We start from the raw sequence: 27,155 nt of genomic DNA on the forward strand, positions 1-27,155 counted from the left end.
TCAAATTCAGCTATATATAAAAAGGATAATACATCACAACCAAGTGGAATTTATCATGGGAATGAAAGGTTGGTTCAACATTTTAAGAAGAATCAATATAATTTACCATATTAACAGACTAAAGAGAAAAGTAATATGATCATTTCAGCAGATGCAGAAACAGAATTTGATGCTTCCACCTCAATAATACCTAGCAGTGGGCTCAGGTCAATGTACTTCTCAGAGCAAAAAGACCCAGTCATCTGGTTGCTACTTACATGGCTAGAGGTGGGCTGTGCTTGCTTATGTGTTCTAAGGAATAAATACTGCATGGTATAAGGACATCACCCAGATAATAATCTTTCCAAATAAAGCTCCTTGAGCCCTCTGTTAAGGATGGAGGCAAGGAGGGGGAAAGGTGGGAAGGCAGATGCCCATTTCAACAAAATATTTCTGAGTTTGACATCAGCATTTTATAAAGATACAAGTCTTAGAAGAAAGTTTGTGTTAGTGATAGTGTACCTGTTCTTAGCACTGTTTACTATAGCAGACTCTGGATTCCTCCACGTTATCTGGATGATCTTATACAAAGCATTCAACCTTTCTAAGTTTCAGTTTTCTTATCTGTAAAATGGGATAATAATGTGTTCCTTATAGGATTATTGTGAGGGCTACTTAGGTAATGTTTACTTTCTAGTGGAGCAAGCAGACAGCAAACCATGATTCAACGCGTAAGTGTTTAGTCCTTGTGATGCTGATGAAAAGGAAATATTCAAGGTAGCAGAGAATGACTAATAGGGATCTGGGTTGGTCGGGGGCACCAGGGGAGGCTTTACATCTTAGGGCTTGGACTTCAAAGGGGAGGAAGGCAATTCACATGGAGATGGAAAAATAAATGTTTGGTAAACAAATGTTTGCTATGCTATGCAGAGAGGACACAGAGAGGACTCTGGTCTCTACACCCTGCTAAGGTGCCCCTAACACACCTGGTCCATATTCTATGGAGATATTTCTGGTTATAGTGCTTTCCCGGACCATACCCTTTATCTAAATTCTTTTAGGCAGTTAAGGGGGAGGTAAAAAGAAAGACTTCCTGTGTTTTCCATTTACTAAAAATAATCAGCCTAGAATAATCCTCATGCCAAAGAGACACATTTTGAGGTTCCCCTACATCTGTAACAGCCAGCAATGAACAAAGGAAACCCCAGCAAATACAATGGCAGACAGATACAAACATTAGGATGTCAAGAAATCTACTTAAAATAAGCCTGAGTGTTATGGCTTAGTTTTCTGGAATTATGCCCTAAAATTCTATCCTTAGGTGGGATAATAAAAATGCTCTGGAATGTCAGTTTCTTTCCCCCAGTGAACCACTTTCTGACAAGCAATTTGATCCTCTGCTAGCTGACCTTGACCCAGAAACTGTTTGAACTGCACTCCTATTTTACAGATGAAGAAACTGAGGCTCAGAGAACTTGAGCCATCTGCCAAGGAGCACAGCTAGTTGAAAGCAAGTCTGAAAGAAGACTGCAGGTTTCCTGATTGTCTAATATTTCCATGGTACCCACTGCAGAGGAGGGTTTGTCCTGGCTCTTCTGGACATTTCACAGTCCAGAAGTCACTCCACACTCCCCTCTCATCCAGGTCCTCTTCATCCACACCATCACCACCTGCTTCCTGGAAGAATTCAGCATCTGGCCCATCTTTCCTTGTAGCCCCTTCCCCATCCTCAGCTGACATTTCTCCTGCCTTTAGCGTATAGGGGGCGGAGGTGCTCCTTGCCTAAGGGGCTCTGTTCCACAAGCTCCGTGGACAGGCCCAGCCCTCTGAATGCCACTTTTCTCTGACCCCTCTCGGCAAGTAGCTCCTTTGTGGATGCTGCTCCTTGCAGGATGGATGCTTTCTTTTAGCTGTAGTTTAATGAAGGTCAGACTAGGTTCTGGCCAGGCAGCCTAGGTCAGGAGCTTAGAAACAAAGCAGCTACTTACACTTGAGGCTTTCCCTGCTCTCAGCCCAGCTTTTCTGACAAGACAGCATTTTATATTTTTTGCCTCATTTGTAGTTATGTGGCCCTGTCCCCTTACCGCATTCACGAGATCCTGTCTCTAGGATCTGCCAGCTTCCCCGTTTCCTATGCCTTTGGGGCTCTTCTTTGCTGGGCCTCCTGGATAAGGGTTCCTGCCTCTTAACTCCCCCTGCTGGTTGCTGATTACATATTAGGTTAAACCACATGATCGGTATTTGCTACCTACAAAAATGTCAATTTCATTTGGTTTAACTTAATATAGGAAAGTCCTACATGAACACCAAGACACCAGACACTGTTGAATTGTAACTGGGTGAAATTTGGAAGCAAGGTTATCCTTCTGGTGTTGCACTTTCATTTTTGCAGAGCCTGACCTTTCTAGTCACATACATACTGTATTGTCATACATGTGACTGCGCATGTGTGTGTGTGTGTATAAACACATGTGTCTTGATACCTGTTTATTTTATTTTCACTGACTACCCTTTAACGTGGGAACATATTTGTTTGTAATTAAAAACAAAGCTAAGGCCCTAGGTCCTGCCTCTCAGCAGACACGGAGGGCTCCTGTTCACAGCTGTGCCCTCGGTGGGTAGATTTCAGCAGGGACCACAATATTTGGATGACCTGAAGTGGACACGGCAATGTCGTTCTGCCATAGGCCTGGTTCCCTGCCAAGGGAGCAGCTTAGCTCCAGAACAGAGGAGCCGGCACATCTGTCTGCTTGGGAGGAAGTTTTGGCTCAGTCACCACGCAAGGTCTCAAAGTGAGGCTGGAGCAATTTGCAATTAGATGTTCTCATTTGCATTTTTCTTACTAACAGCTATTTAGAGAAGAGCTTTAGAAATGCTGGCTGATGATTCTGGGAGCTGGGTCTGCTTCTATCCACAGACCAGCAGGCAGAAGGGATTTCAGCCGCGCTAACACTTAAATACTTAAGGGAAAACACTTAAAAAGCAGCTATTCCACCTCACTTTTTGTGTTAGTGATAGTGTACCTGTTCTTAGCACTGTTTACTATAGCAGACTGGATTCCTCCACGTTATCTGGATGATCTTATACAAAGCATTCAACCTTTCTAAGTTTCAGTTTTCTTATCTGTAAAATGGGATAATAATGTGTTCCTTATAGGATTATTGTGAGGGCTACTTAGGTAATGTTTACTTTCTAGTGGAGCAAGCAGACAGCAAACCATGATTCAACGCGTAAGTGTTTAGTCCTTGTGATGCTGATGAAAAGGAAATATTCAAGGTAGCAGAGAATGACTAATAGGGATCTGGGTTGGTCGGGGGCACCAGGGGAGGCTTTACATCTTAGGGAAGCTGTACTGAAGAATGATGTCATTATTATATCTAGTTAGGAAAAGACAAAATAAGCATCTTGAGATGATTGCAAAAATTTAGATCTGGAATGCATGGTTTGGGGTAAAGGAAGCAGGTAAGACACAGTGACTATCAACAGATGCTTTCTTATTCTCTTAGTGTTTCTAAATGTGCTTGATTAAGCAAACTAAAGGAACTGAATAAATTGGAAGGCGGCTCTTATGTCTGGTGCAGGGTTCTCAACAATGGCACCGTTGACATCTTGGGTGGGATACATCTTTGCTGTGGGGGCCTGTCCTGTGCATTGTAGAATGTTTAGCAGCGTCCCTGGCATCTACCCACCACCCCCAGTCATGATATCTCCAAATGTCTCCAGACATTGCCAAATGACCCCTGGTGGGCAAAATCACCCCCAATTGAGAATCACTGTTCTAGTGAATTCATCTTACAATTACATCGCATTTGGAGTATATAAATTAGTAATAAATAGTCCCCCATCTTTGAGGACACGGGAGAAAATATAAAAACAAAAACACAGTCAGCCTGAGCCTTGGTCAGAGTCTGGGTGGGTCATTTGGGATGATGAATTCTGCCTGAGACCTGACTGTGCTGCCCTGTTGTCAGTGTCATAAGCTGGAACTAGCTTGCCCAGAAGCCCTATCCCTGAGTGGCTCCAGGTAAGCCTGGTCAAAAGAGGGACCTGTACAAAATCTGGGAGGCAGGTGAAGCACTGGCCATCGCTCTCAGGACTTCGGGGTCTGTTACAGTGAAGGACAGGTGCACCACTGACTCCAGCTTATCCTCATTCTCCTCCACTCCTTGTCCAGTTCTTCCCAACAGCTGGTCCTGCTGACCACCAGCAACCCCAGCTCCCCACCTGAAATGTGACTATGGAAGTGCAGAGGTGGGAGCCTCACAGTGACAACTTTCTGGGACAATTCTGTTTGGGTAACTAACTGGATGTACTTGGCTTCTCAGAGTTCCCTGCAAGCTCTGACTTGTCCGTCAGACGAGTGCTTCAGGAGGTCAGTTAGGGCCTACCCTCTAACCCTTCTAACCCTCTTCCAGAACTGCACTTCCCCATCCCCTCCCACAACCGCGTAACATCAAATTTCTATCAAAAATCCAACCCCTTATCCCATAACACTCACAGTAATTGAGTGGTTGAATGCTGATAATCTCTCCCTATCCTTAGCCTTCCTCAGAACCTGAATTTCAGAAGCAACTGCCCTCTAAGCCATTGTTAGTCACATTCATCCCCAGGGAGGAAGCTGAGGACATGAATCATCACCCAGAACAGAGGCGGAGAGAGGCAGGACAAGCAGTCAACTTCCTTCCTAATTCAATGGGTCCTAATAAATTTATCTCTACTATGCCTGTTCCAAGAGCTCAATTTGTTTTGTCTGCACTGGAAGATTGTAGACTAGAAGAAAATGAACTCTTGGTAGGCTGAAGGAAGAAGGCTTTCCTGTGAGCAGCCTCAGGTTTAGGATTTGAGCTGGGGTGACACGTTCAGCCGAGCAGGGCCTCCACATCCGACTGAAAGTGGCGACCACACTGCATCCTTGACATTGCCTGTGTCTTAGTTCAGGTTCCCCAGAAGCAGATCCAGAGACAAGGATTTGAGGCAAGCTGTTCGCTTAAGAGATGTTGCCAGGAGACCCTGAGGGAGGCATGGGGAAGTGAGGCAGGGCAGGGCAGGCAGCTAATAAAGGGTTTGTTATCCAGCTAGTGACCACGTGGGTAACTGGAGCTCAATCAATTCCATTGGGGAGCTCTGGAAACCAGTATAGAACACACCGAATTATCCCAACTGGGGCTGATGACTCTCGGGAAGGAATTCTTGACATATACTTCTGACCTGCTCTGCACACAGGCAGAAGATCCTAGCTGCCAGAGATACAGACGCTGGGAGCTGGACACTGGCCAGTGTGCATTAAAATGGTGAGGCCCAAGAGAATATACAAAGAGGCAATGACAGCATCTATTACTCCCTGCAACACCAGAATTTGTGCGTAAGACTCAATACTCAGGCGGAAACCAGATCTTAGAAGAGATGAGCAGCAAAAAAAGTAAAAAGGGTGTGTCCTGGGTCTTTCCTCTAATCTCAGGAAGAGGTTGATAGCACTGTCTTTGAATCTTAAGCCCTGCAAACTGGAGTCTTCCCTACTGACATTCCTCTGGTCAATTTAGAACAATGCGGAACATACTCCATTTATTTGCTCAGCTTATTTATTTCCTATTCTCCCTGGCTTTACATCATCGTCAGACTTGATGGTCATTCCTGTTTCCTCTTCCTTTGGTTCCACTGAACTAAATAGAGGAAAGAGGTCTGAGGATACTGGAAGTGGCCTTTGGGTGTGGAATTTAGCTTCTTAGGAAAACTGATCACACGATATTCTGATCTCCAGGAGGGCCAGCCTCAACCTGTATCATGCACATAAGGGCACGCCATAGAGAAATGGTCCCCTAGTTCCCTTCTCCATACTGTGAGTTGGCTATTTGATAGAAAGGACAAAGAGATTACAGGAGTATCTTCGCACACTCCTCTCCTGCAGGAACTGCCTTTTGCCTTTGAGGGTCTTTCATGCTACATGGTTGAGATGGGCCAGGGCAGGGCGCTGGGGAGCCGATGGTTGTCTCTGGCACCTGAGGACTTGCTCGGGTGGAGCCTTTAATGGAGGAGGGCCAAGGGTCTTGGAGGTTCCTGTGTGGCCCAGGGTCACTCTAGAGCATAACAATGTATAAAGGGATCCACGGGAAGGACCAAAATAAGAATGAAATGTGCCTATGACTGGAGTGTCACTTGTCATGGAATTCAAAGGAGAGAGAGTGAGGGAGGTATGAGAGAAGGAAGAAGGGGAAAGAAAAGAGGGAGAAAGAAAGAATGAAGTGATGGATGATAGTGTTTTCTGCTGCCCAGTCCATGAGATGGTGTCATCTTAATTTTGAGATGACATCCCTGAAGCTCAGGGAGGTCAAGTGACTTTCCTAAGGTGACACAGCTAGTCAGTGGCAAAACTCAGATTCAAACCTGCTCTGACTTACTCCCAAACCAATGCGTGTTCCACTTTGCACACCAACACAAGCATTATACTTGGCTGGAAGCTGGATGGGGTGCAGCTCTAGCAGAGGTGAGGAGAACCCAATAAATGCAACTACCCAAGTGTTACTCACTACCTCTTCATTCACATTATTAACAATAACTGAGTAATACATAACATTTGAGAAATTACTGTGTGCTATAATACTCTGCATGCCACTTAATCTTCAGAACACCCTGACAGCACATTAGAGAATTACTTGGGGAGCTTTTATTTTTTTGTTTTTTTATTTTTTAGGCCGTGCCGTGCAGCATGTGGGATCTTAGTTCCCTGAACAGGGATCGAACCTGTGCCCCCTGCTTTGGGAGCTTGGAGTCTTAACCACTGGACCGCCAGGGAAATCCCCTTGGGGAGCTTTTAAACATATGAACACCACGGGGCCCCACCTTAAATTATTGTATATTAGACTCACTTGGGGTTGGAACAGAGCATTAGTATATTTTAAAAGTCACCAGATGCTTGTGATGAACAACCAGGGTGAAGAACCATTGCTTAGAACAGTGGTTCCCGGACTCTAACATGCATCGGAATGCCCTGGAGGGCTGATTAAACAGACTTCTGGGCTTCACTCTCAGAATTTATGATTCAGTGAGGTAGGGACTATAATTTCATATTTTGAACAAATTCCCAAGTGACACTGATGCTGCTTAAAGGGAGGTCTGGGGACCTCCCTTTAAGAACCACTGATTTAGAACAACTTTTGAGGATGGTGTTAGAGTGATTTCCACTTTACGCATTAATCAACTGAGGCTTGGTGATGACCAAGCCAGAACTTGCACTCAGGTCTGTGATCTACGCCCTTAAACACCTATGCTCTGTTTGCCTCATCTTGTACACAAGTTGATCGGGCCTGACTTTACCAAATGCTTCACTAGAGAACAGTTATGGATGAATCCCAGCATTGTGTAAAAGTCTGCTGCATTAAATCAGTTCCAAACTCTTGCCTGCTAGCAGTGAGGAAGAAGCATTAGAGATTATGAAGCTAATTTAGCTTCATTAATCAGGATAACATTAATTGCTCCAGTCTTCTTAATGAAGGACTGCTAATGCATGCAAAAACACTTCATCCAAGACAACTTCCAAGCGCCTCCTCCCGGGCCTGTGCTCAGAGACCAAACTCTTCCAGTAAATGTTCTCTCCTGAATGGACTCAGCTCTCTGTACTGCCTGCCTAGGCAGCTAGGATGTCCCTTAGAAAGTACAGGGGTAATCCCTGGAGCAAGCCTCAGATGCCCCAGTGGTGGAGGGCTTTGGCCTACGTGGCACTCAGGATGGTCTCCCAGGTCAAGTTAAATCCTCTGTAAATATCAGAAGGTAAAGCTAAAGAGCACCATAAGCAAAATGATTACAAATTCAGTTTCCTCCAGCATTTTTATTGCCATAAAGGTGAATTTCAAGACCTCAAGTATCTAAGTGATTGTACTTTCAACTTTAATCAATCTACAATTTAACTTCTAAGACAGACTGAGGGCCTCCAAGATTCTTGGAGGAGGCCAGCCTTCTGTTTATGTGCTCTCCCTCCCACATCCTCCCTCCATACAGGCTTTCTCCTTAGGATAGTGGTCTTTTCATTTAGAAAAGGGGTATGGAGCTGAGAAATGCCTTGATAAGATTATTCCCTGACTCTGCTCTTTCCTTCCATTTTGTCCTTGCTCCATGATTTTTTTTTTTCTGGAGAGCCATACAACCAAGAAGCTGACAATAAACACAGGAAACGGTCTTGTGTAGATTCTCTAAAAGCAGAGCCTGAGACGGACTGCTGAGCAAATGATTGAGGGGCTCCTTTCAATTCCCCTAAGAATAAGGAAATCAGGCAGGAGAGGGAAAAACAGTGGGAGTTAAAGTGTGAGTTCAGCTGAAGTCTAACCTCAGCCTGATCCCACAAACAGCTCTGGAGCATGAGTTATATCAGGGTATTCCTTCCTTGAAGCAAGGGGGACAGCCCTTTGTACTTTGTATCAGTCAGTGATGGGCTGTGGGCCATTGATGGGAAGGGCATAATATCCCAGGCACTTCCAAAAAGTGATTCCCAACAGACCAAGGGCAAATCTCAGGATACAGAGGCAGCTGTCTAACACTCACGGAAGCTGGTGCCAGGTGCAACTGCCAGATAAAGGGGATCTGGGCACCAACGGCATCTACCATAGGAATCAAGGTGACTCTTCCTCATGCGTATGTGTAGCAAGTGCAACTGGAAAGTAGGTGTTTTCCTTCTGTCGCCTTTCTTCAGGACTTGCTGGGGCCCTTGGGTGGCTTTCCCTCTCTCTGTATTCATACCTCTGCTGTAGTCCTTAGGTATGTTAACATGTTTTATTGTCAGTGTCTGTCTCCACATTGAGAGCAGAAGCTCCTTGTGAGCTGGAACCCTGACCTACTCATTTTGTATCCTGAGAACGAGGGCAGCACCGGGCACAGGCAGGAGCCCCCTAGTTTGTTAATAGCATGACCCAAAGCTTTCCTGTCCCTCCTCTTCATTCACACCTCTCGGTTCAGTTCCATCAGGGCCACTTTCAATGAAAGAGACAACAACCAAGACCTTAAGAATGCCCATCTCTGGAGCTTGGAAAGTCTTAATGTAATTGCAACTGTGTAAAAATAAAATAAAGACAGATGGTCTCTGTAAACAGATGACAATGCACAGAAGGTTTAGTCATTCTTGAACTCACTCTGGTCCAAAGAAAGACTCACTTAATGGCTCTGTAAAGCAAGAGCAACAACCTGTACAGATATAAACAAGAAGGGACAGACCATTCTTCAAGGTATTAACTGGTATTTTGAGAGACAGCATTTGTTATAAGGAGTAAGAGTAGCAGAACAACTTAGGAATAGAAGCTCGTTGTGCAAAGCTGGTAACCTGAAAGTAGGCACCACCCTGGCATCATTCCGATATGTAGAAATTGTTTTTTTCAAGTATATTACAAAACAACATCCTCTAGTTAAACTAAAGATCTCCCCTTTCCATTTATAAGCATGAAGAATTATCACTGCGGTACGATATTCATAAGCAAAAAATTACTTGCGCAAAAGTGATGCAAATATTACTTCAAAAGAAGAAAAGATTGCATCACGAGGGCAGATTAAATACATGGTTTTGCTTAAAATCCCCCCAAAATTACCAAAAAAAAAAAAGCAACAAAATCAAGCTCTTGATTTTGAGCAAGAAAAGCTCCACTAGACACAGTGTTTCTAATAAAAAGATTATGTGAATGCTGGAGGGGATTCTCTCACTACCTAGCCACTTAGCCATTGTGATGTTCTCTTCTAAGATACATGATTAGTGGAAGCTGGGTTTTGTGCCTGAACCTAGTACCATTTTTGTGGTCTAGGAGGTCTTCATCAGAAGGTGGTTTCCCTGGACCAAAGGCAGATCCTCTCGTCCTGCCCTGGTCAGTACCACAGCAACTTCAGCAGCTAGAGCACTGTACTAGAAGGAAAACTCTCCCTAGCACTTGCGGATATCAGGGCTCTTTTGGTAGGTCTCCACTCCCGCCCACTTTTCCTGGACTCCAGTCCCTTTTTGGTGGTTGGTGGTGAGTAGGGGGAGGAAGCTGCAGTTTGGGGGGATTTATAAAAAGAATTGCTAAGAGATATGACGGAGATGGGGTTGAGGAACTCTGAACACCTCCAACAAGGATGGAAGTGATGATTGGAAGGATGATTCCTGTTTTTTTTGATTGTTAGGATTCCTGGGGTTCTAACCCAAGGACTGGCCCTGGGAGGAAAGCATGTATGTCTAACACATCCCTCCACATGTGCTCTCATTGCGGTGGCTTCTCTTGTTGCGAAGCACAGGCTCTAGGCGCTCAGGCTTCAGTAGTTGTGGCTCACGGGCTTAGGTGCTCCGCGGCATGTGGGATTCCCCGATCAGGGCTCGAACCCATGTCCCCTGCATTGGCAGGCGGATTCTTAACCACTGCACCACCAGGGAAGTCCCTGATTAGTTTTGATATATGTGTATATCAACCTGGGAAGTTCCCTCATGCCCCTCCCACACGTTCCCTAAATCCCCCTCTCCCAGAGGCAACCACTATTCTGATTTCTTTCACCACAGACTACTTTGGTCTGTTCTTATCTTCATATGAATGGATGCTCTTTTGTGTCTGGTTTTTTGCATTCAACATAATTCACTGAGATTTATCTTTGTTTCTGCATGTATCAGTAGCATGTCCTTTTTATTGATGGGTGGTATTCCATTGTATGAAAATCCCTGTCCTTTTGAGCATAGCATTTCTACTTTTCTTGAGTAAATATTTAGGCATGGAATTGTTGGATAATAGAACAGGTGTATGGAAATCACTTCTTGTTCCAAAAGAAAGATGGGTGTCATTGACAGTGATTTAAAACTTACTTGACATCTGAACGTCCCTGGTGGTGCAGTGGTTAAGAATCCACCTGCCAATGCAGGGGACACGAATTTGATCCCTGGTCTGGGAAGATCTCACATACTGTGGTGCAACTAAGCCCGTGTGCCACAACTACTGAGCCTGCATGCCCAAAGCCCATGCTCCACAACATGAGAAGCCACTGCAATGAGAAGCCCGCACACCGCAACGAAGAGCAGCCCCCGCTGGCAGCAACTAGAGAAAGCTCCTGGGCAGCAACGAAGACCCAATGCAGCCAAAAAAATAAATTTTAAAAAATAAATAAAAATTTTTTAAATCTTAAAAAAAAAATAAAAAATAAAAATTACTGACATCGAGGGGCTTCCCTGGTGGCGCAGTGGTTGGGCGTCTGCCTGCCAATGCAGGGGGCGCGGGTTCGAGCCCTAGTCTGTGAGGATCCCACATTCCGCGGAGCGGCTGGGCCCGTGAGCCACGGCTGCTGGGCCTGTGCGTCTGGAGCCTGTGCTCCGCGGCGGGAGGGGCCGTGACGGTGAGAGGCCCGCGCACCGCGATGAGGAGTGGTCCCCGCTTGCCGCAACTGGAGAGAGCTCTCGCACAGAAACGAAGACCCAACACAGCCATAAATAAATTAATTAAAAAAAAATTACTGACATCGAAAGCCACGTGTTACAGAAACCTAGCCTCTTCTCATAATCAAATTTAACTATGGGCATGAGCTGAATTGAACTATAGCCAGCGCCTCCCTGTTCAACAGGAATAGTAGCCATATAAGGAGAACAATCAGAAATAGCTAACTACCACCTCCAGAGAGAGATTCCCTGGCTTTGGTATACCTTTAGAACATGAAGAATTAGAAAAGGGGATTGAGAGAGTAAGGTTTACTCTAGGGGATACTAAACATGGTACTCTGGCTGAAACAATTTCATGCGGCAATGTAGCTCTTTGCTGAAAGGGTTAGGGAGTTTCCTGTGGTCCAGCATGCCTTGGCTATGGGCGGGGGCGGTACTGGATCATGAGGACCCTTATCTGTCAAGCCAAACAACTTGAATGTTATGTTAAGGCAACAGAAAACCATTGATGGTTTATAAGCTAGAAAGTAAGAGGATCAAATTTAGGTTATAGAATGATCTTTCTTATCATGGCCTGGACAATAGATTTACAAAGGAGACGAGTTGGAGGCAGGGAGAATAGCTGAGAAGATGGCGGGGCTGGGGGCTGTCATCTACATGAGAGTCAGGAGCGTCTGAAACCAGGGTAGACGCAGTGAGGATGAGGAGGAAGAGACGGAAGCATAGAGTGTGAAGGAGACCGAATCTCCCCTGAAAGCTGGGCTGCGGAGGTTGAGAAAAACAAGGGGGTAAGAATGACACTCTTGATTTCTGACTTGGCTGTTTAAGGGGATGCAATGCCATTTGCTGCTTCCAGAAACAAAGGAGAAAGAGGGCTTTTGCAGTGATGGAGGCATAGACATGAGTTGAGTTTTGGGCATGTTGAGTTGGAGATGTGCCCTGCGGGACAAGCAAGTGCAAGTGCAGAGGAGACAGTTGATACTTTGGTCTTTATCTCAGTAGCAGACCAGGCTTCATGGGTGTGCAACCTATACAGTCACACAGGGTCCTGTGCTCTGATGAACCCCTTGCTGGGCATAATGTTCTGTTGTCACCATCTTGAAATTCATGATAATTTTAGAGCAAGGGACCACACATTTATATTTTGCACTGGGCCCCACAGATTCTGTAGCTGGTCCTACCCAGGATAGTGATCCATTCTGGGGATGAGTTTGTGAGTAACCAGCATATACAGCCAATGGAGTAAAGAAGAGTATACATAATTTGAAGTGAGAAGAGAAGAATCTAGGGGTGTCCCCTGAAGAAAGATATATTTAAAGGATGAGTGAAAAGAACTGTACAAAGGAGATGGAAAGGAGCATCCAGAGATATCAGAGGATAAAGAAGCCATGGATCCCACAGACACAGCATCTAAGAAGGTGGACAAGTACAGGCACATTACAGAATCCAGAAAAAATTACAAACAGATTTTTACTTTTTCTCAATGCTATACACTGGTCTGTATGGAGACCTCTATCAAACATGTGAGTCCCTTTTCTCTGTTTTTCCTCCCTCTTCTCTCCTCTTCCCAGGACTCACCTGCCTCTTCTACACCTCTGCTCTTCCTCCGGGGAGCTTGATTGTGAAGTAGCCACATGAGGTTCTGCAACTGTGACAGCAGTTCTTGATGATGGAAACCTGGGGTGGCAGGAGAGTAAGGGGCAGGGGTGAAAGGGAAATTGTAGCTCTAGGTCATTTAGATTCTTGAGACTTGTATAATGATGCACTTGTCACTCATGCCAAAAACAAACAAAACTGCCTGGAATTGATATCTAATCATGTCCTGTCATAGCTAATATTGGTTGAATGCTTACTACATGCTGGCCACTCATCTAAGATCTTTACAAGGTGGTATTTCCCTCAGCTCTCACTCAAACAGGGGAGGTACTATTAGTCCCCAAGTAAACCGCTCTGAAGCATAGAAAAAGTGATGACTTCCAAACACTTTTTCTGAAGCCAACATAGCTCAGATAGAAAAACCTGACAAAGAGCACATGCAAGAAGGAAGGAAGGAAGGAAGGAAGGGAGGGAGGAAGGAGTAGACCAATCTCACTTATAAGTAGTGGCAAAATATTACAGGCAGGAAAAATTTAAGAATCATCATCACCGTTGTTATATAACAAAGACATGTAATATAACTAATATCTAATACAATTAGACAAGAGAAAGAACAAGAGGTATAAATATCAGGATATCAGAAAGGCACAGGCAAAAATATTACTATGTGTTAATGATATAATTTCATATTGGAAAGTTTAAGAGAATCCATTGTATTTTACAAATCAATGATTATATTTTTTCCTTGAAGGCATTTTTCTTTCTGATCTAGATTTCCCTTCAATTTCCTTCATTTAAGCTTTACAGTCACAGTGGCTTTAATTGCTACAATTGGGTCTTCTGAGCTAAGCAGTGAAGGCAGCAGTGAGCTCTCAGCTAAAGGGCTGCACGGCAAGAACACTGGTGACTGTGCTCAGAGGTGGGTACCTGGAGCCTGGGGTTAACTGAGCCACTCTCCCCTTTGCAAACTATTTCTGTGATTGATGGATATTTTAGATGAATCTGCGTATTAGTAAAATACAGTGTTGCCACCTGTGTCCCTTTCTGTAACCAGAGCAAACAATGTATTTTCTTTGTTATGAGGAAAAAAAGAAAATGGAGAAACCATATAATAGCTTCCTTTTCTGTGATTTGAGTCATAGTGTCAACTACCTAATACATTAACTGTAAAGATTTTGAAGGCAATATGCGTCTCAGCTGGGAAGCCTAAAGTAGGAATAAACAGAAGGAGTGTGGGATGGAAAGGAAGCAAATAATCATGCAGAGTATTTTCAACTCCCAAAAAAATTTTTTTTGAAAGTAAGCATTGCCACAACAGGAAATATTAGAGTTATTCCAAATGCCCATTAAACATATCAGCAACCTGTATGAACAAAGCTGGGATTGCTTCCTGGGAAGCAGTAATATTTCCAGAAAACAAAAAGGAAAATATTCTTTTTGCCAGTCAATGCAAATATTGAGAAATACAAACTAATTACAAACAAAAGAGAAAAGATCATAAGAAAGATGGAAGTTATCAGGGTGCAAGTGTATTTTCCTAGTTCCTCCACTCATTGGCTTCATGAGCCTAGAAGAGTTACTTAACCTCTCTGAACCCATGCTTTTACATTTTTAAAATGGAATTACTACGAATAATGTAGTGGTAGAATATTATTCAAGTGAATAAAGCAAATGAAACAAAAAGTGAAACAAAAAGCATATAGTATGCTTCTTTTGTGTGAGAGAAATAATGAAATAAGACACTAGATAAGCACCTGTTTATTTTTGCAAAAGGAAACACAAGAAGGATAAACCAAAAACAAATGAGATAGCTTACCTAAAGGAGGTGTGTGGAAAAGGGTGGAAGGGTTGGGGGACATGAACTGACACTCCTCTGAGTATTTGGTTTTTATATAGTTTTGACTTTTGGAACCATGGTCGTGTTTTTATATAAACAAAAAGTAAAAAACTCAACAAGCGTGAGGAGGGAAACCTTAAATTGAAATACAAACAAAACCAAATGTATTTAACTATACTTCAAACAAACAACATAACCAAACTGAAAGGGAAAATAAAACGAACTGACCCATGTGACTTTGAACACAGTATTTTGACTATACATCCTCAGACTAAACTAAAAAAGAACTTTAAACAAATATCGAGCTCTAGTTAGTAAGAACCCAGTCCCACAGTGTGGTGTGTTAGCAATTCTAAAACAACTCTTTATACATTCTAAGACTGAGAAAATAAGTAAATATATTAAGGATGGGGAAGCTAAAATCAAATTGGTGGTTCTGGATTGGAATTGAAAATATCAGCATAAACTCATGGTTTCTAACATAGTGATAGGTGATAGATAGATGTGTGTATATTTACATGTACAAACATGTATTTCCCAGCTCTGTTCACTGGGAGTCTACAAGCTATGACACAGCAATAGCAATGAGTACATCCAATGCCCAGATTTTAGTTTGTAAATAAACTAAACATCTAATAAAAGAAACCAGAACTCCTTGGAGAACTGGCTGATTCCACGACCGGGGCTAGGAAAGTACAAGGTGAGCTTTGAACATTATGTTGTGCCAGAAAGCAAGAAAGTGCTCAAAGACTGATAGTCATGCTAAAATGACGTGAGAGCTAACTCAAAGGCGCACACTTGGCCAAATACGGGACAATCTGAGTACCAAATAGAATAATGACAGTACGTAATGGATTGGAATACACTGAATTAGAAAAGAATCCGTGAGTCCACAGCGATAGCCAAAAATAGAGACATGGGAGGGAACCTCTTCTTTACAAAAGAAGACTGGCTAATAGATGTAGAAGGAAAAATAGAATTGGGGGCTGGGGGCTGTGGAAATACCATTTTGCAGCCTCACTGTAATAACTGATTCAGCCAAGAATTATCAATGGATACGAACATCATTAAGGGAAAAGTTCTTGGGAAACAGAATATTCAAATGGTTTCAAATTGTCTCCCTGCAAACTACTCAGCTGCAAAGGGAAAAAATTATTTTTACAATGGGGGATACACAGAAACTACTTTTGCTTAAGAAAGTACCTTGATCAAATATTATATGTAAAGGAGAAGGAACAAGAGAGAGAGGCCTGCTCTCTCATTTAACACACAAGATTATAATATAGACCTTTGTCACTGAGATAATACGAGACATAGGGATAAGAGATATAAATGTTTTTCTGAAAAGATTAAACTCTATATGTAGATGATATGACTATGTGCTTAATTCAAGACAGTCAAATGAAAAACTGTTTTAACCAATAAGAGAATTCAATAAGGTAGCCAGAAACATAATTAACAATCTAAAAATGCAATCATTTTCTATATATCAGAAAATGTAATAGAGAAAGAGACTGATTCACACACACACACACAAAAAACTATAACAAAAACAAATGACACTCAGAATATGTGCAAGACTCATATGAAGGAAACTATTCAATTATCCAAAGGACACAGACTATCACGACCCTGATGGGACAACTCAATAATGTAAAGTTAACTGTTCTTTCCAAATTAATCCATGATTTAATCCAATGCAAAGCAAAATCAATGTTCATCAAAATCCTCAAAGTATTTAAGTTTTTTTAAAGTTTATCAGATGACAAAATTAGCAAAAATTACCTACATATTTTTGAACAGCTTTATTGCTATGAAATTTACAAACATAAGTTTACCTGTTAAAGTGTACATTTCAGTGGTTTTTAGTAAATTTATAGAGCTATGAAACCATGGTAATGTAAATTGGTGCATTTTTAGACAGCAATTTGGCAACATCTATCAAGATTTTAACTTGGGATATTCTTTATTGAACAATTCAACAATTGGGAAAACATTCTAGAGAAATGCTCTCACTCATGCACAAGGGTATATGTACAAGGATGCTGATTATAAGTTTGGTTCAGAAAATGGTAAACAATCTAAATATCCGCAAAAAGGGAAATATTATTCAGAAAATTGAAATCTGTCTAAAAAGGGAAAATTTTAAATAAATAAGTGAATGAATATATGAAATAACACACAAGTCTTAAAAGTAGGGAAGAGATAGGTAGATGAAAGATAGATAGGTAGATAGGTAGATAGGGAGGGATAAGCTTACTGTCTTCTCTTCCTTTAACATGATTATTGTCCCTGTAATTTCAGAAATATAAGCAACAACCGAGGGAGACGAGTAATACAAATAATGTACTTTTTTCCTGTTGACTTATTTGGCCAAGGTTTCTATATTTTGAGATCCTTGGTTCATAAAGCTAATTCTTTGTAAATATCTGAACTTTGTTAACTCCAAGAAGACCAGTACCTTCTTGTCTTTAACAATCTTGAAATAGAAAGAATATATCATTATTACTTTCACCTTAAATGAAATCAAGGTGCTCTGCATTCTGAGTGAGTAATGCTGGAAGAAAGCCAGTGCTTTTGTGTGGTTCTTCGGTGTTTTTCATGGGTGTGTCTTTGTGTGTGTCTGGTGTTTTGTGTGTGTGTCTATGAGTGTCTGTGCATCTGTGTGTGTTTTAAAGAGGTGCTGGTTCTCACCAGTCCACGAATTGTACAAATCCCCTGCTATCCTTCTCTTTCTGGTCCCCTCTCTCCACCCATGGCAGCTGCATTGGCATATGAATGTATTTGTTCTGTCCAAATGTCAACACTGATTGTTTTGAGCAGACATGTGTCAAACTCTATCAGGCGCAAAGGAAAAAGGCTGTTCTCAGGTGACACCTACGACCACTATCCAGGCTAGTCTCTGGTCAAAATATTTCATTCTCCCTATAAATCCGAAAAACAAGCTTTGTCAGATAACGTATCTCACTTAGAGGTTCAAAAAATATGGCTGTTAAAACCATATGAGGGGATACTGTTCAGCATAAAATGGACCTAACTTCTGATACGGGCTGCCACATGAATAAACCTAAAAAAAAATTCTATCACTGAAAGAAGCCAAATAGAAAAGACCACATATTCTGATCCCATTTACATGAAATGTCCAGAAATGACTCCATGGAGAAAGAAAGCAGATTAGTGTTGCTCGGGCTAGGGGGTGAGAACAGGGGTTGTTTGCAAATGGGCAGGAGAGACTTTTGGGGGTGATAGGGATATTCTAACAGGGATTGTTTGCAAATGGGCAGGAGAGATTTTTGGGGGTGATAGGGATATTCTAACAGGGATTGTTTGCAAATGGGCAGGAGAGATTTTTGGGGGTGTTGGGATATTCTAAGACTGGATTGTGGTGATGTTTGCACAACTCTGTAAATTTACTAAAAATCACTGTACACATAAAATGGATGAATGCGATGGTATGTAAATTATACCTCAATAAAGGTGTTAAAAATATTGATACAATCTTGAAAAGACAGAACAGTCAGACTGTCCTATACTCACATTGCTGGGTTCTGTATAGTACAGAACACCTCACTGAGGCCTAAGACTAGATCACATCTGTATTCACACAATGAGAATTTCTCATTTGATGGCTTACTCATTCACTGGAAAGTCTCAAAGGCAACAGTGGCAGCTGGCCTTCACGCATGGGCACATGGAAGCACTCGCCACATGGAAATCCTTCCCTTTACACACTCCCTCTTCCAATCCCTTATACTCACCAACTGATATACAACCAATCAACTGAAAAGAGAGTCCCAACCGTCAATATCAATATACAAAGAGATTTGGACAAGGTAGGCAAAAACATGATTAAGAAGAATCCATTCACATAATTATTGGGCAAAAGCAAGCCCAGTTAGAATTGTCCACTCGACTTCTAAATTGAGTGACAAGCAGGAATATCTACAACAAAACTAAGGACAAAATAGTTTGCAAAAGAAAGATGGAGAAAGTATATGGGTTATTGTAACAGACCCCACACCCCTGATCACAGAGGCAGAGCCGTGGCCCAGGTGGGCCAATCTGTTCTTTATCATTTGGTGACACTCATTGGTGTAGGGGTATGAATGTAACCAGGCTGTTTCCTCAACAAGTTTTTGACTCTAGCTAGAGGGAAATTGTTTTTTCTTTCGTGATAATGGGGTGTTTGGCCGAGAGCCTGTAGGGACCAGGTATACACTGGGAGAGAAGGAAACTAACACAATGAGAAAAGTACAGGCAAGAGCCAGAGAGGGTGCTGATGGATTGTGTCCTCAACTCCAGACGCCCCTAAACCCAGCTCCAGCCCTGCTTCTCTTAGAGTGGTTATGTGACCCAACACATTTCTCATTTGTCCTTAAACTGCTTTGAGTTGGATTTCCATCAGTCGTAACCAGAACCTTTTCTAATATAAACTCACATTGAAAAAAGAAGTCAAAGAGAACTGGGACTCAATAAAATAGAAGTTAAAGAAGAGACATTACACTTCAAAGAATGAATAAAGCAACAGAATGGGATGTAAAAGTAATTAGCAGAATAAAATAAAGGGAGGGCAGAGAAACCTAAAACTGTCTCAAAACTAAAAATTCTAACTAGAAGCAGCAAGAAGTAGAATTGACAGCACAGGAAACTGTATCAGGGACGTGCAGTACAGGCTTGATGACAAAAATCACAGAGCATTCAGAAGGAAAGGATGAATAAAGCAAATTTTCTGAGATAAAAAGATGATCTGCACCTGGAGAGTGAAGGGATCCATAGATTCCAGGAGAACAAGGGATAGTAACCTTGGAGCCATCACCAACCTTTACATGCTGGCATGGGTACATTTACAGAGGAAAATGATCTAGAGCAGTGTCAGAGAGAACAGAACGCACACAGAATTCAGAAGAGACAAGAGTGTGCACCAGGAATTCTACACCAAGTGTCAGCTACACAACAAGAAGGTATAATGGAATTTAAAATGACATGGGGAGTGTTGAGCATGCGCTCTTTGCTTATTTTTTTTGTCTTCTATTTATGATTTGTTTAATTATGATATATTTGTGGATACACACCTAGGAGTTGTAGCCTAGCACTAGTCAGCCTTGTGTAAATACTGGCATGTCCTCTGGCATGTGAATGGATTCAGAGATCTATGCTGAAAAGGAACAAGTGAGAGTCAGCAAATGTATATGAATGTGGGTCAAAAATAATCTAAAACTCTGACTTAGACAAATTTGAAGAGCAAAGAAATTCCAAAGGCATTAGGTCACAGGATTTCCCTACTGATCTTCCATCTCTACTCATGGGCTATTCAAGGACCTAACCTAAGTGACTGTCTCTGACACCTGGAGGGGAAGGACTAAAGACTTAAAGCCCCTATTCCAACTCAAATGTGTTACGCCTTTGCAGTCCCTTGTGGTCTGATAGTTCCAGGACACACAACTGAAGATCCAAATCAGCCCTCAACACCTCCCCAGTTGAATAATTATGGGATTCAGCAATGGCTGGGTGTCAAGAACAGATATGAAAAGACACAATTCCTCAAGATTGTGGAACTCCATCCAAATGAGTACCCTGTTGAAAAACAGGAAAAGTGGGAAAGAAATAGTAGGTGAGGTTCTATTATGATACCAGTAAATTGCATCCCAATAAATGTTTTGGTTCCCCAATAGCCTGGCTGCTCAGAGAGGTCCATTTTATACATTTAAGGCTGATTGGGAAGAAAACTGGAAATCTGTGACTCCACCCTGACCAAGGTCATCCACTACAGAAGACCCGAGGAAGATGTGATCAAATATGCCAGGAAACCTAAAACTAATGCTCCCTAACTAAAGAATTTACTTCAGGATATAACCCAGCCCTCTCAGAGGAAGAGGGAGAAAGGCAAGAAGGGAGCAAAAGGACGAGAACTCACAAATCGAGAAGCTGTGGCGTTAAAGGGCACAGGAAGCCTTGGCTCCGTTTAAATATATTATTATAGGGACTTCCCTGGTGGTCCAGTGGTTAAGAATCAGTCTTGCAATTCAGGGGATGCCGATTCGATCCCTGGTCAGGGAACTAAGGTCCCACATGCTGTGGGGCAACTAAGGCTGCATGCCACAACTATTGAGCCCATGCGTCACAACTAGAGAGCCCGTGTTCCACAACTATGGAGCCCACGCACCACAACTACTGATCCCAGGCGCCCTGGAGCCCACGTGTCACAACTAGAGAGCCTGCGTGCCACAACTAATGAGACTGCGCGCTCTGGAGCCCACGCGCCACAACTAGAGAGAAGCCCATGTGCTGCAACGAAGAGCCCACACACTGCAGTGATAGATCCCACATGCCACAACTAAGACCTGATGCAGCCAAAAAATAAATAAATGAATAAATAAATATATTATTATAGTGCCGCACTGCGACCTGGCACAGCCGAAATAAATAAATAAAATATTTTTAAAAATAGAAATTATTATATATAAATATATATCTATGTATGATATATAATTAATATATTATATAAATATATAATAATATATTAATACACTTAATATACAATCAAATATACACATCATATTCTAAATAATTATAGTCACATTGATTATAAACATAATGTACTTGTATAGTTCTTAAATGAAAAGATGACTAATGTAAAAAATAATTTATCTTTAAGGCAGAAACATAGCTCAGAGGATACTTGCAAATGAGAAATGGGGACAGAGGTGGGAAGAAGTGTAAGTTGCTAATTTTCCCATCTTAATTGGGAGACAACAGAAACCTCTTGGTTTCTGAAGTTGTTCCACTGGTGTTGGTATTGAGGTTATTGATTTTAATAACTGAACTCTGGTCTAGCAATATCATAGGCCCTCATGAACCGCCAGTTGGAGTGTAAATGGCTGCCACTTTTCTGGAGAGTAAAGTGGCATAATGTAGCAAAGGCCTGAAATTCCTTCATAACCTTTGACTCAGAAGTTTTATCTTTTGGAAATTATCCTACAGTAATCAGATGTACACACAACAATTTGTGTACACTCCAAATCCTGTATAACCAGGAGGATGGCAATGTAAGTCACAGTCCAAACAGGGGAATTTCTGAGAGGGAAAGTCAGCGCTATTAATAATACACCAGGACAACAGGTGTCAACAGGGTTGGTGCCAAACAAACCAGGATGTACTACAAGATCATAAAAATGTATTATTTTTATAATCAGGAAAAGAGAGTTACTTTTTTTTTTTGTCTTAAGGCCGCACCATGCGGCATGTGGGATCTTAGTTCCCTGACCGGGGATTGAACCCACACCCCCTGCATTGGAAGCGCAGAGTCTTAACCACTGGCCCGCCAGGGAAGTCCCAAGAGTTACTTTAAAATCTACTAAATTGTAAGAGAAAACAAAAGGGCAACGAACAAAAACAGTGCAGGAGTTATGGGGCCTTCCAGCTTGCACAGGCTGCGATACTGCCAGCCTAGCATCGAAAGGAACAGAGCGACTTGGAAGAGTACTCCTGGCTCCCTCTCAGGACTCGTCTGCCCACAGTCTGCTGTTGGCCAACATGACCCTTTCGTGACTCTCTGCTGTACACCTAGGATCTTTTCATCCAGAGTTTTCTTAACCTTTAAGTCATCAGAACAATCTAACAGAATCTTAACTACATAATGAATCGAACATCCAATAAAAGAAAAGTTACTCAATAATAGGAAGCCATTCACACACATCTGTTAATGCACCAAGAATGACCACACACAGACAGACAGAAGCTCTTATACAGTTTTGTCTCAAGTGTCATGGAAGCTCAGAGGGTTGTCTCATTTGGTCAACCTTCCCTGAAAAAAATAAGATGAGGGAGGCTCTCAGAGAGGAAGACAGATTGAGGTAGAGTCTTGAAGGAAGTCTTCATTTTCAGGGACTGCAAGAAACCTTAGTATAGCTGGTGCATGAGATATGAGTTAAGAACCCAAAGAGAAGATTCCAGGAAGAACAGATTGAGAAGGGTACATGGGTCCTTCTACTCCTCCATTTCCCACGATAACTCTCAGGTCTCAAGCTTGGTACCTAAAAAATCATCTCTGATTGTGTCAGGGGTGTAAGTGCTTTGCTGAGCCAAGAACTACCTATGTTTCATTAGATGTCCATGTTGACAGCTTCCTTGGCCATAGATAACAATACAAAACACACAACTGCTCCAAGTCACCTTTGTCCTAACTCTAATGTGCACAGGATATGAAAATACCTGTTGGTGTTGTAGCTGCTAGGAGACCAGGATGGGGGGCGGGGATTGGGGGGAGTGGATGCTCTTTGCACTGCCATTGTCTACCCAGAGAGAAGTGGAATTAGCAAGTCTCTTCTACAAATGGGAGCTCTCTGAACTCTGCTCAGTATGAGCAGACACAGTGGGGCTGATCTATAGGAGCGGTGTTAACAGCAATGGGTTGTCCAAGATCTCTGAGAGGATCAGCACTTAGATAATCTCATTATGGGTGGTGGTGTCAGACAAAGGAACTCAAGGGCAACATGACTAAAGGTTATATTGTAGCTGATATGAAGATCCAAGGCTGACTTGCCTCCTCTCCCTTGAACCCATTTATCATGAAAACAGTGAAGGAGCAGAACTCATGGGCATAACCATAAACCAGTTTTACTTTGTTTCCCACTGTCTCTTTAAAGTTTGCTCACTGGGAGAAATTCTCCACCCCGAGATTAAAAACTCAGAAAATTACTGTCCAATCACTCACAGATAATAAAAGATCTTATGAACATTTAAAAATAAAACACAGGATCTCAACTTAGAAATTAAAATCCTAGTCCCATATGATAATCCGGATTCCAAACTTGATTTAAAGTTAAATCTTGTGGACTTTTCTAGTGAGGGCCTTCTGCGATCTTTCCCTCCTATCTCTCCTTCTGCCTAGTAACCTGATTTCTGACCTATTCCATTTCCTTTGCCCTGACAAATTGCATTCACAGCTTGATTACTAAGCAGCCTCTTCAACTTGTCAGTCAACAGCTAGTTGGCCTGTGTCTCACCCTTTGCTTTTTTGGGTCAGACCTCAGTCCACTTTGTCTCTCCAACCAGAGATGACACTCACAGTGCTGACGCAGAGTTCCACTGAAATCTTTTCTCTTGATTTGAGGTTAAGAGGGATGTACCCTCTGCTCTACACCCTTGCTCACAGCTCAGTAACAGCTCCCTGCAAATAAGTTCTATCTAAAATAAGCTTCCTCCGATGCCCAGAAACTCAATCCTTTTATACTCTCAGTGTTGGTGAGGAGATGAAGAGCCATGTAACTGGTTTCTACTTATTTCCTTTGAAAATGTTCCTTTTGGTGTAACACGTCACTTTAGTACCTCTCTATTCACATGTGGTCCAAGGACGTGGCAGCATCAACATCACCTGGGAGCTTGTTAGAAACACAGAAGTTCAAGCCCCACCCCAGACCTACAAAATCAAAATCTGCATTTTAGTAAGATTGCCAGGTGATTTGTATGCACATTAAATTTTGAAAAGCGTTGCTTTTTCAACGTTCTTGGCGACTCAGTCAAAATTTTCTACTTAATTTCCTGTTACCGCATTTACAGTTCAATATTCTAATGTAGTTGTGTGGGTTCTAATTTCAGAAAGGAGGAGTGCCCATGTCTGTCCTTTGCAAGTCCAGATCTCAAACCGTCTAGAGAACTAACTTAAATGCCTTTCTATCAAATTCAAATGTTCCTCTGTTATCGGGCTGGCCAAAAATTTCATTCAGGTATTTGTAAGCGTGTACAAAAACCCGAACGAACTTTTTGGCCAACCCCCAATACCTCAAATTCAACATAATCTAAACCAAAGTCATCATTTTCCCCCAAACTTGACCCCTTTTCCTGACACCTCTTACCTATAAACCTACCTATTTTTCAAGACCTGATAAAGGTCAAGCTCTGCCAAGACTTTTTTTCTTGACCGTTATAGCCCACACTGGTCACTCCCCAGTCTCAATTCACATACCATGTCATCCTTGAGCACTTGTTATGTCCTGCTATTTTTCATTTATGTTATACTGCCCTGAATTGAATTTTTCTTTCATTCAATAATATTTATTGAGCACTTTTTATGTGCTTACCAATGTTCTAGGAGTTGGGGACACAGTAAAGAACAAAACATTAATTTTCTGCCCTCATGAAACTCATATTCTTGGGGGAGAAAGAGACAAAAATTAGATAAACAGAAAAATATATAATCTCATATCATAACAACGACTATCAAATTGAAATCACCAGTCCCAACCTCTCCCTTTATCTACAGCTCTTATAGTCAACTCTCTGCTCAATATCTTCACTTGGATGTCTATATGCATCTCAGATTTAACTTATCCCAACTGAACTCTGGATTTTCACTGGAACACCCTCTTTTTCCAGTGTCCTACATCTCAACAAATGGCATCCCCATCCCCATAATCTTCTCTTTTTCTCACACCCGACCTTCACTTCATCAGCAAATCCTGGTAACTCTACTTCTAAAATATTACCACTTCTCTCCACCTCCTCTGCTACAGCTCTGACCAGGTCACCAACAGCTCACTTGGACCTCTGCTTCCAACTCAATCCCTCTACTACAGTATGGTGAGTACTCTACATGGCAGCCTGAGCAATCCATCCTTTTAGAAAGTAAATCTGAGCATTCCCAAGCTCAAAACCCTCCAGTGGTTTCCACTACGCTAAGAATTAAACCCAGAGACCCTACAGACTCTGGAATCCTTGCTATCACTCTGACTTCATATCCCATCACTCTCCTATCCCTTTCCCACCCGAGCCACTCTGGTCCATGTGATGTTCTTTGAACCACACAGCAGGCTCCCTTCCCAAGGCCTTTGCAATTGCTTGGACCAGAGTGCTTGTCTCTCCCAGACACCAGAGGCTTGCCTTCTCACTTCCTTCTGATCTCTCTCCACTCAAGTATCACTTCCTCAGAGAGGTCTTTCCTGACTGATCTATTGCACAAGGCACTCTCTCATCTTCTCCTTTTCTTTTCTTTATAACATTTACCTGTAACCGCCCCCCACACCCTCATACACATTTGTTGATTCTATTTGTTTACTGTCTGTCTCCTCACTAAAATGTAATTACCCTAAAATGTAATTTCCATGGGGAGCAAGAAATTTTTTTTTCATGCTCAGCATCTAGATCAGTGCCTAGAGAGAGTAGACATTCAATACATATTTGTTGAATAAATGAACAGCAGCTAAAGTACCTAAGTTTGCAAATTATTTAGTTTGCTTAATAACAGCCCAAATTGTCCCTGTAATTATGTCACTGCCACTAACTTGCATTTTTAAATACATCTTTAAATAGAATTACAGCTGGGAATTGGCCCTCGCCTGTCACAGCAGGACAGTGTCATGCCCGTAAATACTGTTCATCACATGTGTGGCAATAGAAGAAAAATTTGAGAACTGTTGCTCTAAAACACAATTTCCAGGCTCACTGTGCAGACTTTTTTTTTCTGGAGGCATTTGGTGACAAGATGCGGGGCACAACCTCAGGAAGCTGTCCACTGACCTTCTTTGAGAAGGTGGGAAGATGTTGCCGCCCTCATTCCATGAGGAATGCACACGCTAGCACCTTACCTGCAGCGGAGCAAAGATGCAGACATCTTTTTGATGGTAAGGTCCTTTCTATATGGCACTAGTTGTTAACCGTGACTGCATTTGAGACCCACACAGGAGCTTTTAAGAAATAGCAGTGTACCACCACACCCCCAGAGATTCTGATTTAATTGCTTTGGGTGCACCTAGGGGTTGGTATTTGTTAAAAGCTTTACTGGTGATTTTTATGTGCAGCCAGGCGGCTAACCACTGGTGTATAACCCGCTGGCGCCAGGGTAACACTGAATGAATGCACATTCTGGGCAGAGCCAATTACAAGGCACTCAGGGATGGGACCCAGGAACCGGAGCTGATCTCCATCCCCCTTGAAGAACTCACAGCCCTGAAGAGGGTGTCACAGTTGCATGATCACATCCCAGTTAGAACACGGTGAACACTTTGGTGTTTGATGATGGCCCTAGAGGCGTGGAAAACTAGGAAGATTCAAGAAAAGAATGAATGAAAAGATCTGAGGAGTTTGGAATATAAAACATGTGAGGCAAAAGTCAAAAGTTAGATTGATTTAGCCTGGAGAAGTAGAGTTGGTAGAAGAAGGTTAGTAGAAGTAAAATTTCTGACTATCTTTAAGTGTATACATTTATCCCCCATGAAGAAAAGTCTAGTATGCAAAAAATTCAAATGTGCAAAATAGACACAGGAGGGCGTAATCATTTATACCTGTACTACGTACACAAATACATGCAGATTAATTACAGGCAGATATTTACATAGAGTTCTCCACGGGCTGGATGCTGTTCTAAGTTCTGTGTAGAGCTGTGCA

The 27,155-nt window shown here is 42.2% G+C and overlaps 1 protein-coding gene across 9 annotated transcripts in view; it reads right to left on the reverse strand.

Annotated features, from left to right (window-relative positions):
• Positions 1–27,155, reverse strand: part of LOC309608508 (uncharacterized protein) — a gene marked incomplete at its 5' end in the record, with an annotated part of 555,765 nt that overhangs the window by 159,908 nt on the left and 368,702 nt on the right. For 8 of the 9 annotated variants that reach the window (XR_014232917.1, XR_014232919.1, XR_014232920.1 and 5 more), the window contains one exon: positions 12,920–13,018. The exons of the other annotated variant lie outside the window; for it this stretch is intronic. Coding sequence is in view for 2 of the 8 variants with exons in the window: in XM_082348787.1 (XP_082204913.1) it covers positions 12,920–13,018 (99 nt within the window). The remainder of the gene's footprint in view (positions 1–12,919; positions 13,019–27,155) is intronic. 9 annotated transcript variants of the gene reach the window in all.

Source organism: Balaenoptera borealis, assembly GCF_965194805.1.
Source record: "Balaenoptera borealis genome assembly, chromosome: 12".
NCBI lineage: Eukaryota > Metazoa > Chordata > Mammalia > Artiodactyla > Balaenopteridae > Balaenoptera > Balaenoptera borealis.